General features: G+C 34.6%; 1 protein-coding gene across 2 annotated transcripts in view; it reads right to left on the reverse strand.

Annotated features, from left to right (window-relative positions):
- Positions 1 to 4,801: 4,801 nt before the first annotated feature.
- Positions 4,802 to 27,989, reverse strand: part of LOC137630638 (putative inorganic phosphate cotransporter) — a 26,624-nt gene continuing 3,436 nt past the window's right edge. The window contains exons 2-11 of one of the 2 annotated variants that reach the window (XM_068362246.1): positions 25,850 to 25,954; positions 24,464 to 24,660; positions 23,075 to 23,311; positions 21,745 to 21,832; positions 20,118 to 20,344; positions 17,046 to 17,195; positions 14,784 to 14,916; positions 8,161 to 8,402; positions 7,082 to 7,208; positions 4,802 to 6,001 (exon numbers count right to left, since the gene is read on the reverse strand). In XM_068362246.1, the coding sequence (XP_068218347.1) occupies positions 5,985 to 6,001; positions 7,082 to 7,208; positions 8,161 to 8,402; positions 14,784 to 14,916; positions 17,046 to 17,195; positions 20,118 to 20,344; positions 21,745 to 21,832; positions 23,075 to 23,311; positions 24,464 to 24,660; positions 25,850 to 25,954 (1,523 nt within the window). In that variant the 3' untranslated portion in view covers positions 4,802 to 5,984. Of the gene's footprint in view, positions 6,002 to 7,081; positions 7,209 to 8,160; positions 8,403 to 14,783; positions 14,917 to 17,045; positions 17,196 to 20,117; positions 20,345 to 21,744; positions 21,833 to 23,074; positions 23,312 to 24,463; positions 24,661 to 25,227; positions 25,261 to 25,849; positions 25,955 to 27,989 lie in introns of those variants that run through there. The other variant, XM_068362247.1, reaches the window with a different exon arrangement.

The following is a 27,989-nucleotide window of genomic DNA, read 5'->3' on the forward strand; positions in this document are numbered from 1 at the left end:
TAGGTACTTAGTATGAAAAGTAATGGATCAAGAACACTACCCTGAGGAACACCAGATATCACATTCCTATACTCACTATGGTACCCAACAACGGCTCTTTTAAATCTGTTGCTTAAAAAATTCTATATTGATGTTTAATAAGACCCACCCACTCCTAATTGGCCCAATTTGTCACGAGTATGGATCCTGTTCATGGCAAAAGTTGCCTTTCAGTAGTTATCTATTTCTAAATGCAAGATGCAATTGTCATAAGCCACAATAAACAGAAATACATACCATAAAAGTTTCTCAAATTGGACGAATTCTTTCTTCATATTGATTTCACAGATGAAATTTCACAAGTGAGACTGGCGTCTTTTGTAGAAGTTTATTTATACAACTCAATTATCTTAGACTAATATTGTCTCTAAAAACCAAGGACAAATGTTGATAGCAGATTGACGCTGTTCGATTTTAATATTTGAAAATAACTTTTCGCTAATTGTTCGTTGTTCGTATGTATGTATGTATGTGTATTTATGTATGTATGTATATGTTATATATATATATATATATATGTGTGTGTGTGTGTGTGTGTGTATATATATATATATATATATATGTGTGTGTGTGTGTGTGTGTGTGTGTGTAGTTATTTGAGAGCAGTCGTTCTACGAAAATTTCGATGAAACACGATTAACTACGGTAGATTCATCAATTATTCGAAGCAGTCTTTATTAGAATAAATGCATTACTTCATTTTCACTTATATAAAGGAAAGTGCATGAATAACGTGAGTAATGATGAAAACAATGAATGCGACTGGTAATGATAATGCAAAAGTGTTTTCATATACAAAAACAATGTAAAACATAAGAACTGTCAATACAAAAATCATTAATAATCTGAAGTATTAACACTCACCCTCAGCCGAGGAAAACGACGGCTGTCCACCTGGTGTCAGGCATAGACCGATATCACTTGGTGAAAGCATAAGCCAAGAAGATGCTGGAATATATCCCGTTCTGATGTACCTTATATTGTCTTCGGTCACCCACAGCAAATATGACTAAGACATCTTTAGGCCTATTAGTAGACATTCAGCTCATTCGATACGTACTGTAAATGGAGAGGCCTCAGTCTGCATTGACTCAGGTCTTGGACATGTCAGATTGCTCTATACGATCTGTAGGCTTATATACTCAGATTTTAATACCTTTATGTTTTCTATGGGCGACCCAGGAGTCAGAAACTTCTTTTGTATAAATACAGCAATAACGTACACAATGCTAGGTACAGAACACATTAGATTTAGGTCTTGTAAATAATGACTACCAGCAACTTAAGTCTGGCTAATGCCAGGTAATTTTAAGAGGCCACCATAAGTTATCTTCCACTTTATTCTATTTTTATTTATATAATATCTAGAATGTGTGCTGGTTATAGATTTATGGTAGAAAGTATGGAAAATGTCACGGAACTTGATTAGGTTAGGTCTAGGTCTAGCCATTTCGATGACAGCATATTTCATCAAAAACTAGACTTTCTTTTGCGACAAATTTAGAAATTTTTATATTCAGTATAGTGCACATGACATAAAATGACATTTACATCATTGGTACTTATATCCGCAAGGATTATTTACACTGCTGTCAATTCAAAACTCTTGCACAGTAACAGATTTACTAAACCTTGCTCTGCATTTTCGTGTGTATTCGAGTGAGAACTCTTACTACATAAAATTAGCATATTTCAGTTATCACATTGTCTCGAAACGGTACTCATGACTGGAAAATATAAAAAATATAGTAAAGGTCTAGAAGACAGCGGGAATAACATAGATAAATATGAAAACACCCTTCTCTGGCTTGCGGTATACTCTTAACTATCTGCTGCTGGTTCCAATTCGTCCCATTATACGAGTTCACTGTACATCCACTTTCACAAATGTTGGAATTAATCTTGTACCATTATGTTCCTGGAACCTTTCGTTAACCTAAAACATCGCAAGCGTTGTAATCACTGAAGATGAGTATCCAAACACTAATGATCGTGATGAACTGATGATGGTTAATAGCAGACTGTCACTTCCCTGTGTCCACTGGTCCACTCTAGGGACCAAAACTTTGGCCCAATGAATCTCTTTCCTGAACCACTGTTCGAAAACTAGCGTTTAAACTTCTTTATTTCAGAATTCGTGAATTTCTATACCACGTCCATTTTAATGACAATTGTTACTATTTATTGTTTTTGAGAGTATTTTAAAGCTGTTAATGATAAAAATTCCTTCAAATGCATGACACTTTAACCAACAATTTTCAGAGTCGAAGTCGAATAAGAGCTTACGAACAATTGTTTTCGACCAACCGACCAAGAATAATACAGTTAATTCCGCAGAATATTTTGAAGAACGCGAACTTTTATCAACGGCCCTTCTTGAACATAATTAGACAAATTGTAATACCTTCGGAATATTAGGAAATATATTATAAAGATAAAATTATAATCCAAGTAGATAATGAAATGAATTCACAATAATTACCGAATACAAATAGGTCACATCAAGATAATCAAATCATTGTGGTGATACATACCATAATGCAATTAGACTTATGCGCCCACTCACACTTATATATATATATATATATATATATATGCTCAAGATAGAGACGACTGACAAAATCTAATCGAGGCCCTTTGCGTCGATAGGCGTTAGAATGATGATGATGATGACAATAAGATGATATATATATATATATATATATGCTCAAGATAGAGACGACTGACAAAATCTAATCGAGGCCCTTTGCGTCGATAGGCGTTAGAATGATGATGATGATGACAATAAGATGATATATATATATATATATATATGCTCAAGATAGAGACGACTGACAAAATCTAATCGAGGCCCTTTGCGTCGATAGGCGTTAGAATGATGATGATGATGACAATAAGATGATATATATATATATATATATATATAATGTGTGTGTGTGTGTGTGTGTGTGTGTGTGTAAGATAAAGAAATGGACATGGCAGGACATATAATGAGAATGACGATAATAGATGGACATTAAGAATAACAGAATGGGTCTCTATAGATTGTAAAAGAAGCAGGCGAAAGAAAAGAACACGATGGGTTCGCAATATATAAAGGAGAAGAAGGGTTTGGCTGATATAGCCATGAAATAAACTAGATCTGTTCGACATATGATTTGCTCCTCTCTCTCTCTCTCTCTCTCTCTCTCTCTCTCTCTCTCTCTCTCTCTCGTTTCTATTAGTTGAAATAAAGTAATACAATATTCATAGTAAACAAAGGCAAACCAATTTGATCCGTAATTGTCGCTTAGGTCTATGATTAAGAAAAAGAAATTATTATCCAAGAAAGTAAAAAGGTATATCACCCTGAACTTTTTCATATGACCATAATATGTAATTTGTCAATTTGTTTATCGTTTTTTGCGTGAAACCTTTCCTATTTCGCAAATATCAATACTTTTATCTCGTAAACAGCACGTTGCTTTCATTCATACACCCTTCTCGGCTTAGGTAAAAGTTGTAGTAGTAATAATGTTAATAGAATAATCTAAGAATGATAAGTTGCTAATGGTTCATATATCACACAAACTTTATACGCCTCTTATGCCACGCTTTCTCTAAAATCCGAACTCTCGTGGTTCTGGAGGACTCTGAAATTTGAAAAGTTTATGCAGGCTCGATACCGCCATTTGAACATCTAATTGGTAATTTGAGCTAAAAATTTCTGAAATTGTATAGGTGTAACGTAAATAGGATTATCACAGACATTACTGAATATAGAGGCAGTAGAGGCAAGTAACAGGACAATGTTATAAAGACCGGACAATATCCTAGAGACTGACCATACACACATTATGATCAGCACCCTAGGACCATCTCTCCATCAAGTTAGCACCAAGGAGGTCCAAGTAATGGCTGCTGATGACTCAGCAGGTAGACCTATAGGCTAACTAGCTCACAAGGACGGCGAGGTTGCAGACGGTACTAGAACTATCGAGTTTGAGCGAGTCTCAAACGCCCATCCAGCAGAATGCTAGACAAGGAAGGACGTTTCCAGTAGGCTACTATAAACCCTTGAAGGCTACTAATCTATCTTAACAGCAGATGGGCTAATGTATTTAGGTTTAGTTAATCTATCTTGACCCTTGTTATTAAATACACATTTAATTTTTGCATGATAATCCAAATTATTACATATAAACTTAGCTAATTAATAATAACCGTTTCTTTTGAAAACATTAGAAATTCCGAAATTTTCTTTCCTGATGGCTGTGGAAGGAGCAATGAATAGGCTCATGTTTCATATTATTTCTCAATAACAGTAAGAGTTCTCCTGTGGTGGCCTGGTGGTAGCGTCCTTGCCTGGCTGAAACTCGTTAAGTTCCTCTGGTCGCTGCAACCTCACCATGTTTGTGAGCTAAGGATGCGGGGTTTGGGGAGCCTATCGGTCTATCTGCTGAGTCCTGGCCCTCCTTGGTCATAGCTTGTGTGGAGAGGGGGCTTGGGCGCTGATCATATATATGATCAGTCTGTAGGGCTTTATCCTGCTTGATAGGGCCTTGTCACTGTCCCTTGCCTCTGCCATTCATGAGCGGCCTTTAAACATTTAAACACGAATAATAACCCACTATTGTATAACTAAATACAATGTTAGCAGACTGTTATTTTAGTATTCGTTACTTTTTTATAAAAAAGAGGAGACTTACCAGAGGGTTTTTAACGACTGCAAGTCTCATGGGAGTGTGATAGATAACTTCATTCGGTTAAGAAAAAAAATATGTCTGAATACTTTTATATTTTATATGATGTCTGACAATAAATGAAATGAACGTAAACTATTTATTAATATCAATGTGAATTCAGGAGCTTAAAATACTATATCACAGGAAAACTGGATTTAAAGTCTTAAAGTTTAAATTAGGACTTCTTAAATGCCTCCATTTAAATTGAAGCTGACAAAATCGTGTATGGAAGTTGAAGACAATCTTTATTATTATTATTATTATTATTATTATTATTATTATTATTATTATTATTAGCTACAACCCTAGTTGGAAAAGCAGGATGCTATAAGCCCAAGGGCTCCAACAGGGAAAAATAGCCCAGGGAGGAAAAAAATAAGGAAATAAATAAACTAAAAGAGAAGTAATGAACAATTAAAATATAAGATTTTAAGAATAGCAACGTCAAAATAAATCTTTCAGAAATAGATTACAAAATACGCCTGATTTATGTTATCGCAATAATAACTAATATCACATAGTTGATATCATTTAATGGAAACGAATCTAGGTTTTATGTTTTGATAATAATAATAATAATAATAATAATAATAATAATAATAATAATAATAATAATAATAATAATAATAATAATAATAATAACAAGGTCTTATTCGTCATTTGCATGAAAGTACTGAGTGGAACATTTTAAATAATTATTTTCCTTCACATAATATTACTCTTTGCCTAAAAATTATAGAAATGCCCTTCATACAAATGTAATAAATTAACTAGATTATCATTAATGTCAATTCAAAAGTCAATATGATTTCAATGTGCAATAACAATTAACATTGCAAACATTATACCACATGATTTTTCAGTTTTTACAATTATTTGAATTCATTGCTAGGAAAGGTTCACAACCATAAAATGTTTCAAATAATTTCAAAAACGCTTCGCGAGAGTTAAAATCATTCGAACCAAACATGAAAGAGGGTTTAAAATCATCTGAACATATTGCATAGTTCAAAATCTTTCGAAACCACAGCCAAGAACGGCTCGTACGCGAACAGAAACAACGGTAAGCAAAATGAATATGCTAGTGATCAGTCTGGAGATATCTTGTAGGCCTACTTCCCAAAAGCTAGGTCTACAGAAGGATCTCTAGAGCTTGACGCCCTCTTCGGCTAGGCACCAGAGAGGCCCGATGAAACTCAGACGGATGTGGACCACGGTGGTTTAATACTTGTTCTTTTCTGGAATTGGAAGAGAGTACGATTTTATTCTTAGAATTTATCATACAAAATTTATAATCACTAAAAATCTATTATACAAAAAATGGGGTATTATCCATGTACTCTTACTGTTATTTAGAAATCATATGAAACATGAATAAATACACTATATGTAAAATAAACATTATTTAGGTAAATATACTATGATGTATATGTTATAAACTGTAAGATTGTAAATGTGTATTTCATAATAGATAATAAAGAAAAGAATTAATAGGAAAGAAAATTTCGGAATTTTCATGTTAATTGAAGTACGTTTGCATGTTTCCGTAGAAAGTATTGCTGAGCTGATATGTGTTGGGTAAGTAAGATAAAAATCATGATAGAAGCTGTTGAAGTATGTACACAGACCTGTTATTATCAGTAATTAATAATTCATTAATATTTCATTAATTATACCACTTAACGTATTTGATAACACACAAGACAATAAGTTACAAAGCCTTGAAATTTGACCAATATCAATAGCATTAATGGGTGTTGAATGGCCTAACAGGCCCCAGCGCCGGTCTATATAACCGAAATTAATAAGATACAATCCAAAAGCCTTATTGCGTATCAGAAATTTCACCATTAATAATTTCTAATCAAAGTTAATAACTCTTACTTATTCGAAACAAAGACTAAGCAAACGTACATTGAATATTATCACCCAGTTAAGCAATTTTTTTTTTCTGACAAAGCATTGATATTCGTTTGATTTCAAATACAGAAATCTTATCTCTATTTTCTACATTATAGGAAGGGCTACTCAACGAAAAATAATTAAATCCACGTTAGAGTTCTCTTGCTTGAGGGTATACTGGGGTTTGTTTATATAGGAATTATTTATTTCAATGTTGTTACTGTTCTTAAAATATTTATTTCTTTGTTTCCTTTCCTCAGTGGGCTATTTTTCCTGTTGGGGCCCCTAGGCTTATAGCATCCTGTTTTTCCAACTAGTGTTGTAGCTCAGCAATTAATAATAATAATGATAATAATAATAATAAGAAGAAGAAGAAGAATAAGAAGAAGAAACGAGAAATAAATGTATAAACAGACCTCTTTTCTCTTTTGGGTAATTCCAGGGCTGGACTTCGGAGGTTCCAAAGACCAAGAAAACCGTACAGCAGACGAAATACGTCGCAGCTGATATGAGGAACACAGTTCGCCAGGCACCGAGGGTTTGCTGAGGAGGGAAAAACGAAATGGGTGATCTTGTAACAAGCTTGAATTAATCGTATTTAATCGATCCACTAGGAAGGAAAAATTTTTATCTTTTAGCTTAATTTAATTGTTCATTACTTTTGTTGTAGTTTATTTCCTTGTTTCCTTTCCTCACCGGACTATTTTTCCCTGTTAGAGCCCCTGGGCTTATAGCATCCTGCTTTTTTTACTCTTGACAAAAAAGGGCTTAGGCTACTTATACATAATCCACCAGCTAAAAAGTATATAAACTAAGAAAAAAAAATGTGAAAAATAGGCTTACAATAATCAAATGTAATCTATCAGGGGGTTAATGCTAAGAAAAAAAGTCATAGGGAAAATCTGTAAATATTTAGAATAAAATTAATCAGAAAATGAAAATGGTCACAACTTATATCATACACATATTTTGACTTCTAGTAGAAAATCTTTTCTAATGGATGCTGAAGCTTATGAAAGTATTATTGAAACACTAAAAGCTATAGCAATATTTATATAAACTAAATAACATATGCATCTCAATATATATATATATATATATATATATATATATATATATATATATATATATATATATATATATATATATATATATATATAATGTTATCGTAAACTATTTTCTTATTCGTAAGCAAGAATATCATGCTTAAGGTAGTTCGTTTAAAGTACAAATCTTGATCATCATAACAAATAGCCCCGAGATAATTTATGGTAAGCCATAATAATTTTGGTTATAACAAATTAACCCAAACTATGAGATTGTTTGAAGGTATTTTGACTTATGAGAAAAAGACTCTTCAAGATAAATGATATTATGCAAAGCATTTACACTAAAATGTAATAAATACTCGTATCAAGAAACTAGACCTACGTCTTAAAATTTTGTTTTTAAAAGAGAAAAAAATATCGATATGTTAATATCTGTCACATCTTACATTATCTGAAATGATGAATCCCGTGATGAGAGGAGCCACGATCCCAGAAATGGCTCCTACAGTATTGGTGGTGCCCTTCAGCGCCGCCGTCAGGTTAGGGGCAATATCCTGCTCGCAGAGAGCGCCTCCGAGAGCACTGCACGAGTTGATTCCCACAGCCAAGCACAGGACAACAATAGCTAACGTCGAATCACAGTCAACGTAACACATTGCTATCAAGGCTAGAGCAGACGTGTAAGTACCTGATAAAAGAATGACATTATAAGTCTCTGGGGCTGTGAACGTCCTTGTCTGATGTACTACTGGGCGGGAGATGGAGTCCCGCTCAAACTCATTAGCTTCTTGTAGAGTCTGCAACCTCACCAATCTTGTGACCTAAGGATAGGTGGTTTGGGGGAGCTTATAGGTCTAGCTTGGATGGAGAGGGAGCTTGGGCTCTGATAATATGGATATATAGTTAGTCTCTAATGCATTACCCTGCTAGGGCATTGTCACTGTCCCTTACCTGTGCCATTCATGTTAAACCTTGAAATAATAAAATTACTTAACTAGGTCTTGCAATAATATAATAGATAGAAGAAAGGTCATTTTTAAAAGAGGTTATCTTCCCTATATGATAAATATCAAGTGTGGCTATATATATATATATATATATATATATATATATATATATATATATATATATATATATATATATATATATATATATATATATATATATATATATATATATATATATATATATATATATGTGTGTGTGTGTGTGTGTGTGTGTGTGTGTGTGTGTTTCTTTCCGATCACGTTGAACTCTCCCGTTCCTGAGTCCTCAGCAGTGTTTCCACTTTAGGGGAAAATACCCCATTTTAGGGGAATCAGGTGGTGTTTAGGGTTGAGCCTAGGGGAATCCTAAAAAGGTCGAATTCTAGGGGAATTGGGATGTCTTTGGGGTTAATTGTTTATTTTCTAGGGTGTTATAAGATTCTCTCTCGATGAATATGAAAAATTCCTATTTTTTTCATTTTTCTTGGTTCATGAACCAGAAAATATTATAAAAAAGGTAAAGAGGGGCCGTTCTAAAGACAAAGGCTTCTCTCTCCGACCGAGTCCGACAAGAAGCAAATGTTGGTAGCTTTCCGAACATAAACAACCAGAGAAAAGAACACGTGTGAGCGGTGAATCGATCAGTGGATGGGCAGCAGGCATTTTGTATTGGCATCAAATTTTGCTGAAGCGTATTGATATAACATCGCTACATCGACCTGGAAGATTTGAGCAGTCGTTCCCCTTAAAAAACCCAGGTAAGTGAAAATTATCCTTTTTAGAATCATATAATTGAATGAAGAACAGTATAGGGCGAAATGGAACTGAATTACTGATAGTCTAATACTACCTATGTTGTCCACCATTCGTCTGCCTGGAGGCCTTCCTGAGGCTACCTGTTGGCATGCAAGTATGAAGTAACTTAGATAATTTGCAATGTTTTGGGTAAAAGTTAAAAGTGCGGGGGACACCCAGGTCTTTCACACTATGATTTTTGCCGCTTAAGCTTCTAGGTCTACCCTAAAGGCCTAAACCTACAGGTTTCTAGGGTGTTAATTTTGGACTTCTTTAGGAATCACATTCATGCTTCTTTTTATTTGTTAGCTTAATCTTACTAATAGCTCTGCACAATGGAGGGACAAAATTATTATCCTAGCTTAGAGTACACCAAAATAGCCTATGTTTAAGCTTACAGTAGTGGTTTTAGTTTATCAAACCAAAAACTACAGTTGTTATAGGGATTTACGCCAGCTTAGGTTAGGTTTTACTTTTAATATAGGGTAAACAACTGCAGACGATCCATCATGTGGCCAGGCCTTATTCACTCGATATTTAATTGTTGAAACAAGTCCAGAATACTTACTTTAGGAAAAGCCAAATTTGAGAGGAAAAATAATTTATTTGATTTCGGTATTACCTGCGAGTGTATAATCTTGGGTTTCCTCTGTTTATATATATGAATGTTATTGTGTATAAATAGATGATGTTTGTTTTTTTTGTTATTGTGGGATCCTTTTATAGTTTTTAGAGGGGGCCCCAAAATACTTTGCTAACACTTTTCTGTACATAGGGTATAGCCTATCACTGAATACTATAAATTTGTCATAAAATGAATAGAAAAATAGTATATATATATTCCCACTCAGGTACTTCAAGATGAATTATGAGTCTGATGAATCTCCCCCATCAACACCAACCAAGAAAGCGAGAACAGTCACAAAAGGGAAGGTGTATAGACAAAAATGGAGAGAGTGCTGGACGTCAGACCCCCAGTTCTCTGGATGGTTATCAAAATCCTCAAGATCAACGTCTTCAAAACATTTTGCGTTTTGTGGGATATGCAACATGGACTTACTGTGTAGCAAATCTGACATTATTAAGCATGCTTCCAGTCAGAGGCATAAAAATCTATCAATGCAGAAGGTTAATAATAAATCACTTGCAAGCTTTTTGTTAAGTAATGATCCATTGGACAAGTCTGCTAAGAAAATAGAACTCAAACTTTGTGCTTTCCTTGCAGAGCACTACTTGCCAATATCTCTGTGTGAGCCCATGTTGTTGTTATTATGAGACTTATTTCCCAATGAAGATGCCTTGAAAAGAGTCTGCCTAGGAAAACAGAGAGCATCAAATATTATTCGTCAGGTATTTGGTAAGCATTTGTTACAGGATTTGTGTAAAGTTTTAAAGGAGAGAATCTTTTCAGTCATAATAGATGAGACTACTGATAGCAGTACTACTAAGCAAATGAGCATTATTGTGCAGTATTGGGAGGATAATAAAATCCATAATTCTCTCCTAGATCTTGTGGAGAATCATGACAGTTCTGCTAATGGTTTGGTCAAAACTTTAATACAGTCACTAGAAACCAAGGAGATTCCTTTAGAGAATATTGCGACCATTTTAAGAGAATTATTGCCGAATGTTATAATAGTAAAGTGTTCGTGCCATCTTATTCACCTGTTTGCATCATATGCTTGCCTAAAGCTAACTAAATCCCTTGAGGATCTTTGTCGCAATATACATTTCAGTTTAAGTTCAAAGCGACAAGAATCTCTAAAAGAATTTCAGAATTTTGTAGGTGCAGCTCCTCACAAAATTTTAGCTCCAGGGCAGACCAGGTGGCTTTTCAAACGATTACTGAAACAATGGGAGGCTCTGAGATTATATTTCACTGATGTTGCGTTTACAGATTCAACGGACAGTAATGATGCCATTCTGCAATCTCTCAATAATAAGTTTACCCTTGCCTGTTTAGAATTTTTGTCGTATAACTTAAGTCGCCTCAATAGTTTCAAAACACAATTTCAATCAGAGATTCCGAATTTTTTGTCTTAAAAAAGAAGTTAGCAATTTAATAAGAAGCATATGCTCAGATTTTATGAGCATTCCATATGTTAAAAAGTGTGATATACATGCACTGGATCCAAAGCATTCATTATTTTCATCAAGTATTGTGTCAGCTGAAAACATATTTAGGAGTGATGGCTTTGGAGACAATGAGAGAGTTAAAACAAAAAAGCAGTGCCCATGATATAAAAATATCTTATGAAAGTTGTTTGAATTTTCTTATTGAATCTGTAAAGCAGATTCAAAATAGATTCTCCCTTAGTGAGCCTATTCACGCAATAGTTCAGTGTTTGAATCCAATGAATGCTGCTAATCTTGAGCCTAAATCACTGGCATCTGTCTTTGATGCTATACCACAGCTGTATAAATATGCAGATAGAAACAAGACAGATGAGTGGAGGTCCCATTGTTTCAGTGAGGAGTTGAATGGCCAGTTACCATGTTTACAGTACTGGGATATTGTATTAAACAAGAAAAATACAGCAAACCTTCCATGCTTTCCAAATTTAATGGTTGTTATCTCTGTATTGTTATCTTTGCCATTTTCTAATGGTAGTGTGGAGAGATTTTTTTTAGTAAATTTAATCTGACAAACCCCCCCCCCCCAGAGGACTAGGTTGAAAAATGAAACACTTTGTGGTTTAATGCACATGGTTTACCTTCTAAGTAATAAAGGTATAACTACAGATGGTCTCAGGATTGATGACCGAATGGTTTCAGCAGTTAGGGCAGTACAGAGTAATGCAACATGTAATGACAGCAACAGGACTGTTTAGATGAAAGTTCACTAGTAGATTATGATGATGTGAGGCAGATCATTTGCAGAGCAATAAATGAAAATTTTTACAGTATGCATATATGATATGACCATAAATGTAGTTTATGCTATTCCCTATGAAGAATGAAAGTTTTGCTACTTAACAGTTTCATGGATATTGGATTTTTGCTAAAGTCAGTGATTATTGATACAAAATACTTTATGCACAAGCACTGTGTGGTACTGTTTCAAAGGTAGTGTTAAGGTAATAATGGTTTTGGGCATATCTTGACAGGGAAAGTAATTTTACATTTTGCTGAAGTCAGTAATTATTGGTGAAAACTAGTTACTTCATAACCCCTGTGTAGTACTGTTTCACAGGACTAAGGACACAGTATTGGCTTTTATATGGAAAGAATAATCTTGTAATACATTGCAGATGTTACATGTCATTGGAAATAATGGTACTGTGTATATTTACTATAGGCATATACTGTATGTGATAATGCTGCTGCAATCATATGGTACTGCATATGTGATATTTACTGTCGGCTTATGTGATACTGCTGCAAAGATAGTGTCAAGTATTTATTTTTCTATGCATATCCCTTTAATAAAAGTGAAGGTTGTGTTTATTTTGTGATTCTTTTATTCATATATAAGTCACATTAGGATGTCACTAAGTTGAAAGTAAATTATTTACTGTAGGCTTATATGTGATAATGCTGCAAAGATAGAGTTAAGTATTTATTTTTCTATGCATATCCCTTTAATAAAGAATAAAGTGAACGTTGTGCTTTATTTTGTGATTCTTTTCTACATATATCAGTCATATGTCACCAAGTTGAAAGTAAACTATGGTGCCATTATTATAGGCCAGTTTATAAGAAGTGCAATTACTTTATTTATGAAAAATTACATTATTATGTTTGTTTTGTTAGAGATTATTTTCTTACTACTGTGAATGAGAGAAATAATAAAATTTTCAATGTATACTCCAATATATTGTATTTTTTACCAATGTTACCCTATCTTTATTGATAATTCTGAAGAGTAACTCCACATGGACTGCAAGGAATGTAACCGAGAATACAACATCCACTAGGGATTGTGGCGTCCAATGTATTTCCCTGTGTTTAGTACTGGCCCCTGGTGCTTAATTACATTCGACCATCTAAAAATAACGGTAAATTCTTAATAAGCAACTCAAATACTATTGGAAACTGTAATTTTCAAATACCCGGCGCGGAGTTATTATTAAAATTTATCCCTTTATTGATTTAGGGGAATCCGTGCCAATCTAGGGGAATTTGAGGCCCAGATCTAGGGTAAAACAAATTCAGGCAGTGGAAACCCTGGTCCTCAGGTAGGAGAAGAAGGAGCAGTCATCCCCTGGTGAGAGTGGGTGGAAAGGGTGCGTGAGTGTACAGTATGTTTGCGTGTGTGTGCATATCTATCTAAATATTTAGCCAACATTTTAACAGATCACGTACGGTAGTAAGTGAATATTTTATAGAATAAAAGAAAGGAAGGTGAGTGGGGGGAAATGACACAAGTAGAACAAAAAGGCTCGTAGGGAGGTTTGTTCATTCGTTTCAGAACAACCTGCACTGAAGGTGCAGGCCCCTGGCTCTTGCCTAAGGCAGCCTGAAAAAAATGAGGAGGTGGAGAATGTATCTAGGTACTTCATTGTAGAATCTAAGAAAAGACAGTGGGTAACAGTGGGCTAAACGGTTCATAGATTGTTAGTCCCACAAAGATCTTCAAAATTTGGCTGGTGTCTTTATAAGTTGAAAGTTGAAAAGGTCACTAATCAATAGCAGAGACAATGGACAGGGTAACTGACCATAAACACGTATGATCAGCACCCAAGCCTCCTCGCTATCAAGCTAGGACCAGGGAGGGCCAGGGTGTGACTCAGCCAGTTGACCTATGGGCTACCCCCAAACACCACATCCCTAGCTCACAAGGAGGGCGAGGTTGAAGTCACTACTAGAAACTTTCTCATTTGAGTAGGTCTCGAACTCTAATCCAACAGATTGCTAGTCTAGAAAAGGTGAAATTCAACATCAAGAAGAAAGAATAGAAGGCCAAGTACTCAGCACTTTTGTGTGGTTGCTGCCAATTTTAAGGTACAATGTATACTTAGTACTTTGAAAATGTAAGTAATCAGTATTTACTTTTATATTCTCTCCCCTTTGTGTGTGTGTGTGTGTGTGTGTGTGTGTGTGTGTGTGTGTGTGTGTGTGTAATTGATAGATTAGGGAGGAAATCTCAAATTTCTCAACAGGGAACTTTCACAATTTAATATAGCAACACATAAAGCTCATCAGCAGTGCATCAAATCACTTGAAACCCATTGCACGTCTGGCTTGCGCGCAGTCATTAACTCCCTCGAGAGAGAGAGAGAGAGAGAGAGAGAGAGAGAGAGAGAGAGAGAGAGAGAGAGAGATCTTTAGTTGTCTTTTCCACTTACCAACTGCAGAAGATATTTTCCTTACGGTAGAGACAGAGAGCCTGGTCTTGGCAATCAAAGTGTCGGAAATCACGCCCCAAATCAAGGATACAACTGTGGCCACGACATGCGGTAAGGCAGCAGTCAGTCCGGTCTACAAAAAAAAAAAAAAAAAAAAAAAAAACCAGAAAAAAACAATTATTATTATTATTATTATTATTATTATTATTATTATTATTATTATTATTATTATTATTATTACTTGCTAAGCTACAAGCCTACTTGGAAATGTAGGATGCTATAATCCCAAGGGCTCCCGAAGGACTCCAACAAGGAACGGCGTTAATGACCTCGATGCTAGGATGCCAGAAAAGCTCAAATCAATTAATCAATCCAGCAGGAAAAATAGCCCAGTGAGGAAAGGAAATAAGAAAATAAATAAACTATAAGAGAATTAATTAACAATTAAATAAAACAGTAACAATAAACTAAATATCATATATGAACTACAAAACTTTAAAATATAAGAGGAGAAAAAATAATATAGTGTGCCCGAGTGTACCCTTAAGTAAGAGAACTCTACCCCAAGACAGTGGAAGGCCATGGTACAGAGACTATGGCGCTACCCAAGACTAGAGAAAATGGTTTGATTTTGGTATGTCCCTTACCAAGAAGAAAGTAGCCACTGAACAATTACAGTGCAGTAGTTAACCCCTTTTGTGAAGAAGAATCGTTCGTTAATCTCAGTGTTGCCAGATGTATGATGACAGAAGAGAATATGTAAAGAATTGACCAAACTATATGGTGTAGGTGTTGGCAAAGGGGAAACGAACCGTAACCACAGAATGCTCCAATGTAGTACTGTCTGGCCAGTCAAAGGAATCAACAACTGTAGTTAAGATTGAAGGGAAGCATAAGAGAGTGAAGGCCAAAATAGAAGACTATAATGCCTCTAGCGGCGTTATTAAAAGTTTAAAATATGTCATCAGGTCAGACTGTGGAATGATGTTCCTAATCAGGTATAAATCAGTGGAACTTCAGAAGTTCAGCCTTTTTGTAAATCCTTTTCTGTTGGGCAGGTTGGCAAGTTTCGTTTTATAGTTTATATATGACTAATCAAGTTAACGTTGTTATTTCCTTTCCACGCTGGGCAAGTTTCCTTGTTGGAGCCCTTGGGCTTGTAGCGTTTTGCTTTTCCGCCCACGGCTATAGCCTGACTAATAATAATAATAATAATAATAATAATAATAATAATAATAATAATAATAATAATAATAATAATATGGTAAAAAAGCGCTACAAGAATAAATGTCTTCACATTAAAAACAAGAAATTATCCAAAATACGATATTTGAATAAACGTTCTTGTTACTAAAAAAAAATAACTGATGCAAAAAGTAAGAGTATAAACGTTGCAGAAGAAAGAGTGTGATAAAACACAGAAGATAACTATTGAAAAGGGGATTTCTAACCAGACCTCTGTTATCCTTCATTATTATAACATACTCTTCCAGAAACTATAAATCTTTTGAAGCTGAATTCCTATGTTGGTGTCACAATGTGCATTTTTTGGCTCCAGTTGAATTAGACATGATTTAGCAGAGTGGGCCACTAGGGAAGCAACTGAGTACAGCCCCTAATCTTTAACATGGTTTGCAAATAAGCATCATGATTGGCCTTGCTAAGACAAAATACATAACGTTTAAAAGGCTTCAGGAAGCCTAAAATTACTGCCATATTTCAACAACTAGTCATTCGTTGTCCTACACGACGGTTGCTCGTCATTTTCGCTTGCTGGCCATTTTGCAGCCTGACGTTATAGTCAGAGACTAGTGATCACTATAAGCCTGCTCCATTCTAGGCATCTAGTTCGACAGCCTCACCTTGTCTCAGCTGAATATTGTAAACATAATAATAAAACAGATTATAATTCATCCTACATGTTCTTGCCTTCTCTAGTGTCATTGGAGGCCATTGTTACTTACACTAGACTTATGAAATGTGTCACAAGTTTCTGTGCAATAAGATTTTTGGGCAAAGTTTCTAGCTCCTGTCCATTTCATACGCAGATAACGATATAAGCTATACTTCACTGGCCGAGAGAGCGAAGATATTGTAAACCTTCCAAATTTCCTTGATGATCACAAATCTAAATACCAACCAAACCCACCATTGTATAATTTAAAGAATCAGAAAATCAAAAGTTTAAAGCTTAACTTTGAAAATAGATAAATAGTCCTATGCTTTAATGAGCTAGCCCCAAGTGAACTCAAATAATCTTACGTCTGCTGACCCGAAGTGCTGTATATTTTTCAAGTAGGTTGGAATTTCTGTCAAAAAAGTGTAGAATCCGAAACTGTCTCCCCAAGCGAGGATAATCAGGGTCCAGAAGGGGATCGATGTCCAGACGTCAGCCCAAGGAACTTTCATCCTCTGAAAAAAGAGAAATACGAATTATTACAAATATTTGTGTGAAGAGTGACTGCACCCTTTGGCAGAACTTGCCCTCTCAACATCTCGTCAATATCTTTTCTTATCATGTAACCGCTTGAATACTCGAGACTTTAATGTTTATCATTTCACGATTTTCGTATATCATCTAGTCTTTACATTTTGTAGTGACTTTCAATATGCTTCTATTGGTATTCTCCTTCTTCAATGGTTTGATAAATCACAAAAATAAAACAGCCAAATGTATCTCGATGTATAAAGATTAAAAAAAACTATCAAGGATTTAGTATTCTACTTCTTATAGTATTAGATCTGACGATACACAAGTTTGATGATAGGATAATAGTATGGACGTTATATATTTCGTTTTCTTAGCCATAGGAGTCCTGATAACAAAGTAATTATAATACTAACTGACAGAAGTGAGAACTATGTTTTGGGAATGGTATTATTATTATCATTACTTGCTAAGCTACAACCATAGTTGGAAAAGCAGGATGCTATAAGCCCGAGGGCTCCAACGGGGAAAATAGCGCTGTGAGGAAAGGAAATAAGGAAACTACAAGAGAAGTAATCAAAAATTAAAATAAAATATTTTAAGAACAGTAATAACATTAAAATAAATCTTTCATATATAAACTATAAAAAATAATAATAATAAAAAAAAAAACAAGAAGAGAAATAAGATAGAATAGTGTGACCGAGTGTACCCTTAAGCAAGAGAACTCTACCCCAAGACAGTGAAAGACCATGGTACAGAGGCTATTGCCCTATCCAAGACCAGAGAACAATGGTTTGATTTTTGAATGCCCTTCTCCTAGAAGAGCTGTTTACCATAGCTAAAGAGTCTCTTCTACCCTTGCCAAGCGGAAAGTAGCCACTGAACAATTACAGTGCAGTAGTTAACCCCCTGAGCGAGGAAGAATTGTTTGGTAATTTCGGCGTTGTCAGGTGCATGAGGACAGTGGAGAATGTTGAAATAGGCCAAACTATTCGGTGTATGTGTAGGCAAAAGGAAAAGGAGGCGTTACCAGAGATAAGGGTCTAATGTAGTACTGTCTGATCAGTCAAAGGACCCAATAACTCTCAGGCGTTAGTATTTCAACGGGTGGTTGGTGCCTTGGCCAACCTACTACCGGAGTATACGAATCTGAAATCACTATATAAGATTACTCTGCAATTTGTCTCTTTTTTCTATAAACTAAACATGATATTTCTAACTAAAACCGTATTTACTAAACTGGGGGGGAATTTCCTCCAGGGTGAAAATTTAAAGCTACCAGGTGCTGGGAGGGGTGAATACCTTCACTGCCTACTAGCAATAAAATAAATCTCATATGGATTTTTTCGTGTCTGAGAGAGAGAGAGAGAGAGAGAGAGAGAGAGAGAGAGAGAGAGAGAGAGAGAGAGAGAGAGAGAGAGAGAGAGAGAGAGAGAGAGTTGGTTGCAGATGTAACTATATGTTTATCAGTATATTTGTACATTTCTAAAATAAAGTGGTGAATTGTCCCAGTATGTTTTGATTACTCTTTCCCTTATACACATAAAGTGGGAAATCTAGATGGGGGATATGACAAAAAAAAGGGGGGGTGTGTGGGTTGACCACTGCACTAAAAGAACTGCATAACCTTACTAATATACCGTAAGAATTCATACAGTAGACAAGTCTGATATTCTTAATAGCTTGGAATTGATATATTTTAACTACAGTACCTCTAATGGTAAAATCAATCTGATCTTTGAAGGACTCTGTATATTGTTATTTAATCTTATTATGTCCAATTTCAGATGGAATCTGACGCCACTGACAATCGGTGTATACTTCTTGTAGAACAAATTTTGTTGAAAAGATTGACATTCAGTCTCCTTTCAGAGTTTGTATCTGACTGATCTATTTTAACGTTGTTTAAAGGCCGCTTATGAATGGCAGAGGGAAGGGACAGTGACATTGCCTTATCAAGCAGGACATTGCCCTAGAAACTGACCATATATATATATATATATATATATATATATATATATATATATATATATATATATATATATATGATCATCACCTAAGGACCCTCTCCACCCAAGCTAGGACCAAGGAGGGCCAGGCAATGGTTGCTGACGACTCAGCAGATAGCCGTATATGCTCCCCCATACCCCCATCCTTAGCTCACAATGATGGTGAGGTTGCAGCGACCAAAGGAACTAACGAGTTTGAGCGGGACTCGAATCCCAGTCTGACGATCACTAAAGTACCTATACATAGGTATTCTAGCGATCACCAATCAGGGGCGTTACCACATCGGCCACCACATTTTCATTCATATACTGTATAGATTATTTGCTATTCCCTTATTTCTTTTCCTCTCTGGGCTGCTTTCCCTGTTGGGGCCATTGGGCTTTTAGCGCTCTTCTTTTCCAACCTGGCTTGTAGCCTAGTTAGTAATGATAATAATAATGATTCGTGGGTGTACAGGACTGAAAAAACTGCCAGCAGCAGCAGCAGCAGCAGTAGATTGCCTTGCCTATAGCAAGACACGGGCTCTTGTACTATGGAAGTCCGTAAGCGAATTTGAATTTGTGGGGTGGTCTCCCAGAGGAGGCCAGGGTTCAGCAACGATGACAAGGCAAGGGTAAATTTTTAAGAGTTGCTGAGAACATAAAAAAGGGTGGATTTTGACTTTACAAGAGGGAGGATATTCTATGACTGGAGTGAAAGGGAGGGAAGTAACCCGGAGGAGAGACTCCTCTTTATGTCCACGAAATGAAAGGTTAACATACAGAGTCTGTCAGTAGGAAACAAAGTGTTATAGCAGCAAGTCCCAGTAAGTAGAAGAGACTGGGAGAGGAGTGAAGTAATTTAAGTCAGAGAGAAAAGATGGTGTCAATGTAAAATAAGTAAAGTTTTAGTACCATGGTGTTTTTAACAGTAGACTCATTTGCTTCGATGTACTCGAGTTCCTCCTTCGATATGCTGGGATGCTTCTGTGGCGAATCTCGCATAAAGATGAGCCACGGGATGCACCACAACACTCCCAGGACGCCGAAGACGTAGAAATTCAACGGCCATCCTCCGAGGAAATCGGATTCGTTCATCAAACCACCGAGAGATAAACCCAGGATCGTACCTATGCTGACGCCTGGGGAGAAGACGAAAAGGGGATAAACTGCGCTGTAGTTTTCTGTTTGTTGATTTGTTATTGTTCTTTTGTTCTTTATATTTCTGTAAATGCTTGCTTTGTAATTCAAGTATTATTATTATTATTATTGTTATTATTATTATTATTTAGGAAAGCAGAATGCTACGAGCCCAAGGGCTCCAACAGGGAAAATAGCCCAGTGAGGAAAGGAAACAAGGGAATAAATAAACTACAAGAGGAGTAATGAACAATCAAAATAAAATATTTAAAGAACAGTAACAACATTAAATTAGATCTTTCATATACAAACTATAAAAACTTTAAAAAAAACAAGAGGAATAGAAATAAGCAAAAGAACTCTATAACTATTTCAGGATTTTCTATATGCATGATTCCACTTTTTTAGATAACAATAGTCAAAAGGGTAATAATTTTATAAAGTAAAGATAAACAAGAATAGTGATCATATCCGACTTTTTGTGATCTATAATGAGGACTACGACCTGCATTTAAAAAAAAAAAATAGAAATATCATTTTCTGATCTCCTTGGTTAATACTAAAGTGAAGTTGAAAATTTAAAGCACTTCAATTTTATCAATATATTTTCTTATATCTTATCAGACAGCAACACATACTATAAGGTCAGCGCCCGGCAATCGCGAATGTCCTAATCTAAAAACTTTCCGAAATTTAATCTCTCGTGGTCAATTCCTGTAAAATTTTTATAGATTTTTTTTTATTTAATTAAGCAAACAAACTAATTTACAAAACAAGCCAAAAACTTGTACTCTTAATTTGATAATTCAATACACGTTTATTGTATATAAAATAAAATACTTGGTCAAAAAGAATCTCCGATTAGCTAACAATGGGTTTATTTACAGTTTTTCATCAGAAAAATAAAAATAAAATATTGTGATCTTGATGTCATTTAGATGTTTCAAGGAAAACTTATATCTATAATAGTTAAACCATGGATAATATTAAAAAAAAAAAAAAAACATAAAGTAAAATTTCCTTAAAATTCGGTAAAATTTACTTAAAACTCAGCGAAGTTTATTTAAAAAACGGTAAAATTTTCTTGAAACTCGGTCGATTTTACTTGAAACTATGTCAATTTTACTTAAAACTCAGTACGGTTTACTTAAAACACGACAATATTTATTCAAAACCCAATAAAGTTTACACAAAACCCGGTGAATTTTACTTAAAAATCAGTAAAGTTTATAAACTCGGTCAAATTTACACAAAACTTAATAAAACTTACTTTAAATTTACTAAAAAGACTTTTTTACCGCTCACCTAAAATCCTTGAGCTAATGAAGTGACTAGGACCCCTAACATCTAATTACTAAAACTCTCAATTACATTATAGGCTCATTGTAAAAATCTCACTTACCCGGTAAAAGTGCGGAGGCAAATCGGGCTCTGTCCTGGGGTGGGTTCCACGTGGCCAATAGGTTGTGAATGCATGGAAAAATAGGACCCTGAAAAAAGGTGAATTATTATTATTATTATTATTATTATTATTATTATTATTATTATTGTTATTATTATTATTATTATTATTATTATTATTATTATTGTTGTTGTTGTTGTTATTGTTAATATTATTATTAATTTTCATTATTATTATTATTATCATTATTATTATTATTATTATTATTATTATTATTATTATTATTATTGTTATTATTATTATTATTATTATTATTATTATTACTATTTTTGTTCTTATTATTGTTATTATCATTATTATTACTATTATTATTATTATTATTATTATTATTATTATTATTATTATTATTATTATTATTATTATTATTATTAGGAAAGCTATAGCCCTAGTTAGAAAAGCAGGATGCTATAATCCCAAGGGCTCCAACAAGGACAAATATCCCGGTGAGGAAAGGAAATAAGGGAATGAATAAACTATATGAAAACTAATGAATGAAATGTATCCTAAGATCAATAACAAATAGATCTGTCGTATATAAACTATGAAGAGAGATTCATGTCAGCCTGTTCATCACAAAAAAAATATTCACTGCATGTTTAAACTTCAGAAGTTCCTCCCATTCAGCATTGGTCAGAGTAAATTTCAACATTATATCAACCTTTATTTCATAATTCCGGTAAAATAATTCTTCAAATCATGAAGCATCTAAAGCGAGGAACTTAACATTATCATGAGCGTTTGTATACATATATCATGTTTTCAAAGGAGAATAGAAATACGAAATGAAAATGAAGGAATAAATTGACCAAGTCTTTAAAAACACAATTACATATCTTAAGTTTTTTTTTAATTATTGCTCTTGTTTTAAAGCAAGAAGCTATATATGAATAATGAAAGAACATCTTAATATTAGCGGCTACTTATTTATCTATTTATTTTACTAGCTAAGATACAACCCTAGTTGGAAAAGCAGGATGGTATAAGCCCAAGGGCTACAACAGGGAAAAATAGCCCTGTGATGAAAGGATATAAGGAAATAAATCAACTACAAAAGAAGTAATAAAAAATTGAAAGAAAATAATCTAAGAACAGTAACAGCATTGAAATAAATCTTTCATATATAAACTATAAAAGCTTCAAAAGAACAAGAGGAAGAGAAATAAGATAGAATAGTGTGCCTGAGTGTACCCTCAAGCAAGCGAACCATACCACACAGGCTATGAAAGATGCAAGGCCCATAGAATTCTATGGGCCTTGGAAAGATGCTTACCTGGGCTAAGCCCGATACAACCCTTGTCGCGATAAAAAGACCAACAGAAGTGTTGGCACAAACAGGAGACAAAAGGCTCGAGAGGGAGGATAGGAAGATGCTGAGGGCCATGACGATGCGAGCGCCGAAATACTCGACGGCCAAGCCTCCGAAGAAGTTGGAGATGGCGTAGCCATAGAAGAAACAGCCTAGGAGGATTCCTTGAACCCCCTCGTCCCAGTCGAATTCTCCTCCGGTCTGTTGATAGGGTGAAGATATAATTTCTTTCATGAGTTTATTTTCTATTTCTGTTTTTCAAGTTTAATGCTTTTCTTCTTCATTATTTGCTCACCAGAATTTAATTGATAAAATTAACTTTTTGTCTTTTTTTCTTATTGCTAAAACTTTATTGTTTTCAAAATGACTTATTAAACAAACAATCATGATCAAATGAGTATTCACAAGCCGAACGTACTTCTAAGTTTTCTCTATTTAGCCACTGAAACTATTATATCACCTGACTACTGTATATTATAGTAATTTGATAAAGCAACACTTTCTTAAATCCACATGGATTTGGGGAAGACCTTGTGGGTGTGAGAAAGTCTTCATGGGCATGGGGAATCCTCCACGGGCATGGGGAAGTCACCATGGGCATGGGGAAGTCTCCATGGGCATGGGGAGGGCCCCCAAATGTATGGGGAAATCCCCATGGGTATAAGGAATTCCCCATGGACATTAAAAAGTCCCTATGACCATGAGGAAATACCCATGTATATGAGGATATCCCCATGGGCATGGGGAAGTCTCTATGGACATGGGGAAGGCCCCCAAAGGTATGGGGAAGTTCCCATGGGCATTAGTAATTCCCCATGGACATTAGGAAATCACTATAACCATGAGGAAATACCAATGGACATTGGGAAGTCCCTATGGGCATGAGGAAGTCACCATGGACATTAGGAAATCACTATGACCATGAGGAAATACCAATGGACATTGGGAAGTCCCTATGGGCATGAGGAAGTCCCCATGGACATTAGGAAATCACTATGACCATGAGGAAATACCAATGGACATTGGGAAGTCCCTATGGGCATGAGGAAGTCCCCATGGACATTAGGAAATCACTATGACCATGAGGAAATACCAATGGACATTGGGAAGTCCCTATGGGCATGAGGAAGTCCCCATGGACATTAGGAAATCACTATGACCATGAGGAAATACCCCTGGACATGAGAAAGTCCCCATGGGCATGGGAAAGTCGACCCATAGACGTGGAAATTAAATATCAAATGCTTTGGTCTAACGTGTTAATTTCTCTTGAAAATTATTCAGAAATAGCAAGTCTACACTTACAAATCTAACACAAAAACTTATAAAACATCTGTTATTCTTTCAACCAACCATGTCACCTCCGGATGTGGCGTTCCAGTCCTCGGGGAATGGACAGATCTCGGAGCTGTTCCCAGTCGTGGTGGAGGAATTGGCGGCGACCATCGCCACGATTGCGATGCTCAGGTTTATTCGATTTAGATATGCAACACATAAACCCGTGAAGCCCAAAACAACCAGTGTGTGTCTGGCACCCCAACCTTTCGGCTCTGCAAGTAAGGTTTATGTAAATATATATATATATACATATATATATATATATATATATATATATATATATATATATATATATATATATATATATATATGTATATATATATATATATATATATATATATATATATATATATATATATATATATATATATATATATATATATATTGATGTCTGGGTTGGAAAGACCACAAACAGACGCAAGTGGAAGGACATACCTAAGACCTTTGTTCTGCAGTGGACTAGAAGTGGCTGATGATGATGGTGATATACAGTGTGTATATATATATATATATATATATATATATATATATATATATATATATATATATATTGACAGATAGATAGATGGATAGATAGATATAAGTATTATAAAACCATATAAGGTCATTATCAAACAAACTATTATTCAACAGAAGATAAAAGCAATTAATTATCATCCCTAACAATTCTCATATCTCAGAGATAACGAGATTCTACAAGTGTCCTTTTACGCGGAATGTTAACAACATCGAATATCCTGACAAGAGAAACATTACAAGAAAACACAAACTAAACTTACTGGGAATGTTAAGAGAATCTCCGGGTTTCTTAAACTTACTGGAATGTTAAGAGAATCTCCGGGTTTCTTAGACTTACTGGGAATGTTAAGAGAATCTCCGGGTTTCTTAGACTTACTGGGAATGTTAAGAGAATCTCCGGGTTTCTTAGACTTACTGGGAATGTTAAGAGAATCTCCGGGTTTCTTAAACTTACTGGAATGTTAAGAGAATCTCCGGGTTTCTTAGACTTACTGGGAATGTTAAGAGAATCTCCGGGTTTCTTAGACTTACTGGGAATGTTAAGAGAATCTCCGGGTTTCTTAGACTTACTGGGAATGTTAAGAGAATCTCCGGGTTTCTTAGACTTACTGGGAATGTTAAGAGAATCTCCGGGTTTCTTAGACTTACTGGGAATGTTAAGAGAATCTCCGGGTTTCTTAGACTTACTGGGAATGTTAAGAGAATCTCCGGGTTTCTTAGACTTACTGAGAATGTTAAGAGAATCTCCGGGTTTCTTAGACTTACTGGTAATGTTAAGAGAATCTCCGGGTTTCTTAGACTTACTGGGAATGTTAAGAGAATCTCCGGGTTTCTTAGACTTACTGGTAATGTTAAGAGAATCTCCGGGTTTCTTAGACTTACTGGGAATGTTAAGAGAATCTCCGGGTTTCTTCGCATCGGTAGAAATGGTGGAGATTTGGCTCCTTCCTTTGCCGAAGACGCTGATCTCGTCATCAAACTGGGCTCCTTTAGAAGGTTGCAAGAAGAAGAATTTTTATATTAATAACAACAGTTATATGAGGTTCAATGCTCTAGTAGCATTTTGTCTTATAGCTGAGCTTTTCTATTGATCGTATTTCTCTTCTTTCTCCAGCATTTTGCTTTTCCAACTAGGGTTATAGCTTAGCTGGTAATAATAATAATAATAATAATAATAATAATAATAATAATAATAATAATAATAATAATAATAATAATAATAATGCATACTGCTAGTAACTTTGCTATTTTTGTCATCAGTAGGGGAGCTAAGTACATAAAAAAAAATCTATGATTTTACTAAAACTAAAATTATCATAATCTATTTTAACAAGTTTAGTTTTAATAAATTACAGAATTTTCTCTATGTATTTTGCTTCCCTTATCGACGATAAACATAGCACAGTTACTGTAAGAATGCGGTTCTGGTGAAAGAAGAAAAACACAATCTATAGTAAAGGCCAGCTATAAGATAAACTCTGATATGGCAGCGATCATTAAAAAACATGCATAAAAGAGGGTCTACTACCGAGATAACAATTATAATTATGTAATTATGCAGTGTGTGCTATATAAAGAAATTTTATTATTATATATATAAGTGCATGTTTTGGTTTTTGCTATTCAATGGTAAACATTATACCTTAATCAATTATATTTTTTCATAAAAAAAAAATATAGCCTTAATATTTGAGTGGGGTCACAAAAAGTATGGTGAAGCTAAAATAGGGTCACCAATGGAAGAAGGTTGGGAACCACTGATGTAAACAGTCCGAAAAACGTATGAATTGAGCTCTTTATTGATATCTTCCTCGAACTGAGCTCTTTTTTAACAAAAGTACGAAGAAGAATTATGACGAGGAGAGAGAGAGAGAGAGAAGAGGAGAGAGAGAGAGAGAGAGAGAGAGAGAGAGAGAGAGAGGAGAGGAGAGAGAGAGAGAGAGAGAGAGAGAAATTACATCATTCCTTAATCAGACGTTCATTCAAGTTGACGATAAGACTTAAAGAAAATATTGACTATTTTTTTCTCTCATAATATTCCAGAAATCAAAGGGCAATGGAAACAATAAGTTGGAGAATTGACTAATCTTTGCAGCGGATTTAGATTTATTATGTATAAATCGTTTTAAGGGAAATTTCAAAGAAATATTCTGAAAAGTTAAAATCTTGGTAGCAACGGCCAAAGCCTTTATGAAATGAATTTTACTCTAAATGACATAAATTAACAGGAACTCAAAGCACTTTGCAAATAACGTTCAAAGTTTTCAGATGCTTTGTTCGCTGTTAGTTTCCTTTGAAGCATTCTAAATCAAAGCATCAAATTAGATTATGATATCATTTTACCAGGAATGTCATGATTGTATGTTCAAAGAATTTTAGAAATCAGTAGCTATCTGCTTTTAGACCAATATTTCTCTGAAAGAGGTCATTAAAGTAATATATATTTCTATTCAAATCATTGCTGAACTTTGCCAACAAAGGCGAATTTCTTTAATGATAACAATATCAATAATAATAATAATAATATTAATAATAATAATAATAATAATAATAAGAAGAAGAAGAAGAAGAAGAAGAAGAAGAAGAAGAAGAGAAGAAGAAGAAGAAGAAGAAGAAGAAGAAAAGAAGATATATAAAACAAAAAAATTATCATACTGTACTTCCTACAATCGAAACTGCAATCTTTATCATTAATGTTGTGGTTAATGTCATTGCCATGATTCCGATAAAATAAATATCTCTTTTTTACACTCATATAATGAACAGGGAATTGTGATAACATGGAGCGTGATACAACAACTTTCGATAACATTTCAGTTATCTTCTTAATCGCTTGAGTTATCCCTAAGTCATTTGAATTATAAATAGTACATCAAAAGGACATTGGCCTCAGTATGTGCCTGAATTTCATATATTTTTTTTACTTATCTTTTTTTATGTTATTAATTTCTTTTTCCTATATTTCTCTTATTTTTTATCTTACTTTCGGACATTCTTACTACTCTGTGGATGCCTGTGTGAG

This window comes from Palaemon carinicauda, chromosome 38, assembly GCF_036898095.1.
Source record: "Palaemon carinicauda isolate YSFRI2023 chromosome 38, ASM3689809v2, whole genome shotgun sequence".
Classification (NCBI taxonomy): domain Eukaryota; kingdom Metazoa; phylum Arthropoda; class Malacostraca; order Decapoda; family Palaemonidae; genus Palaemon; species Palaemon carinicauda.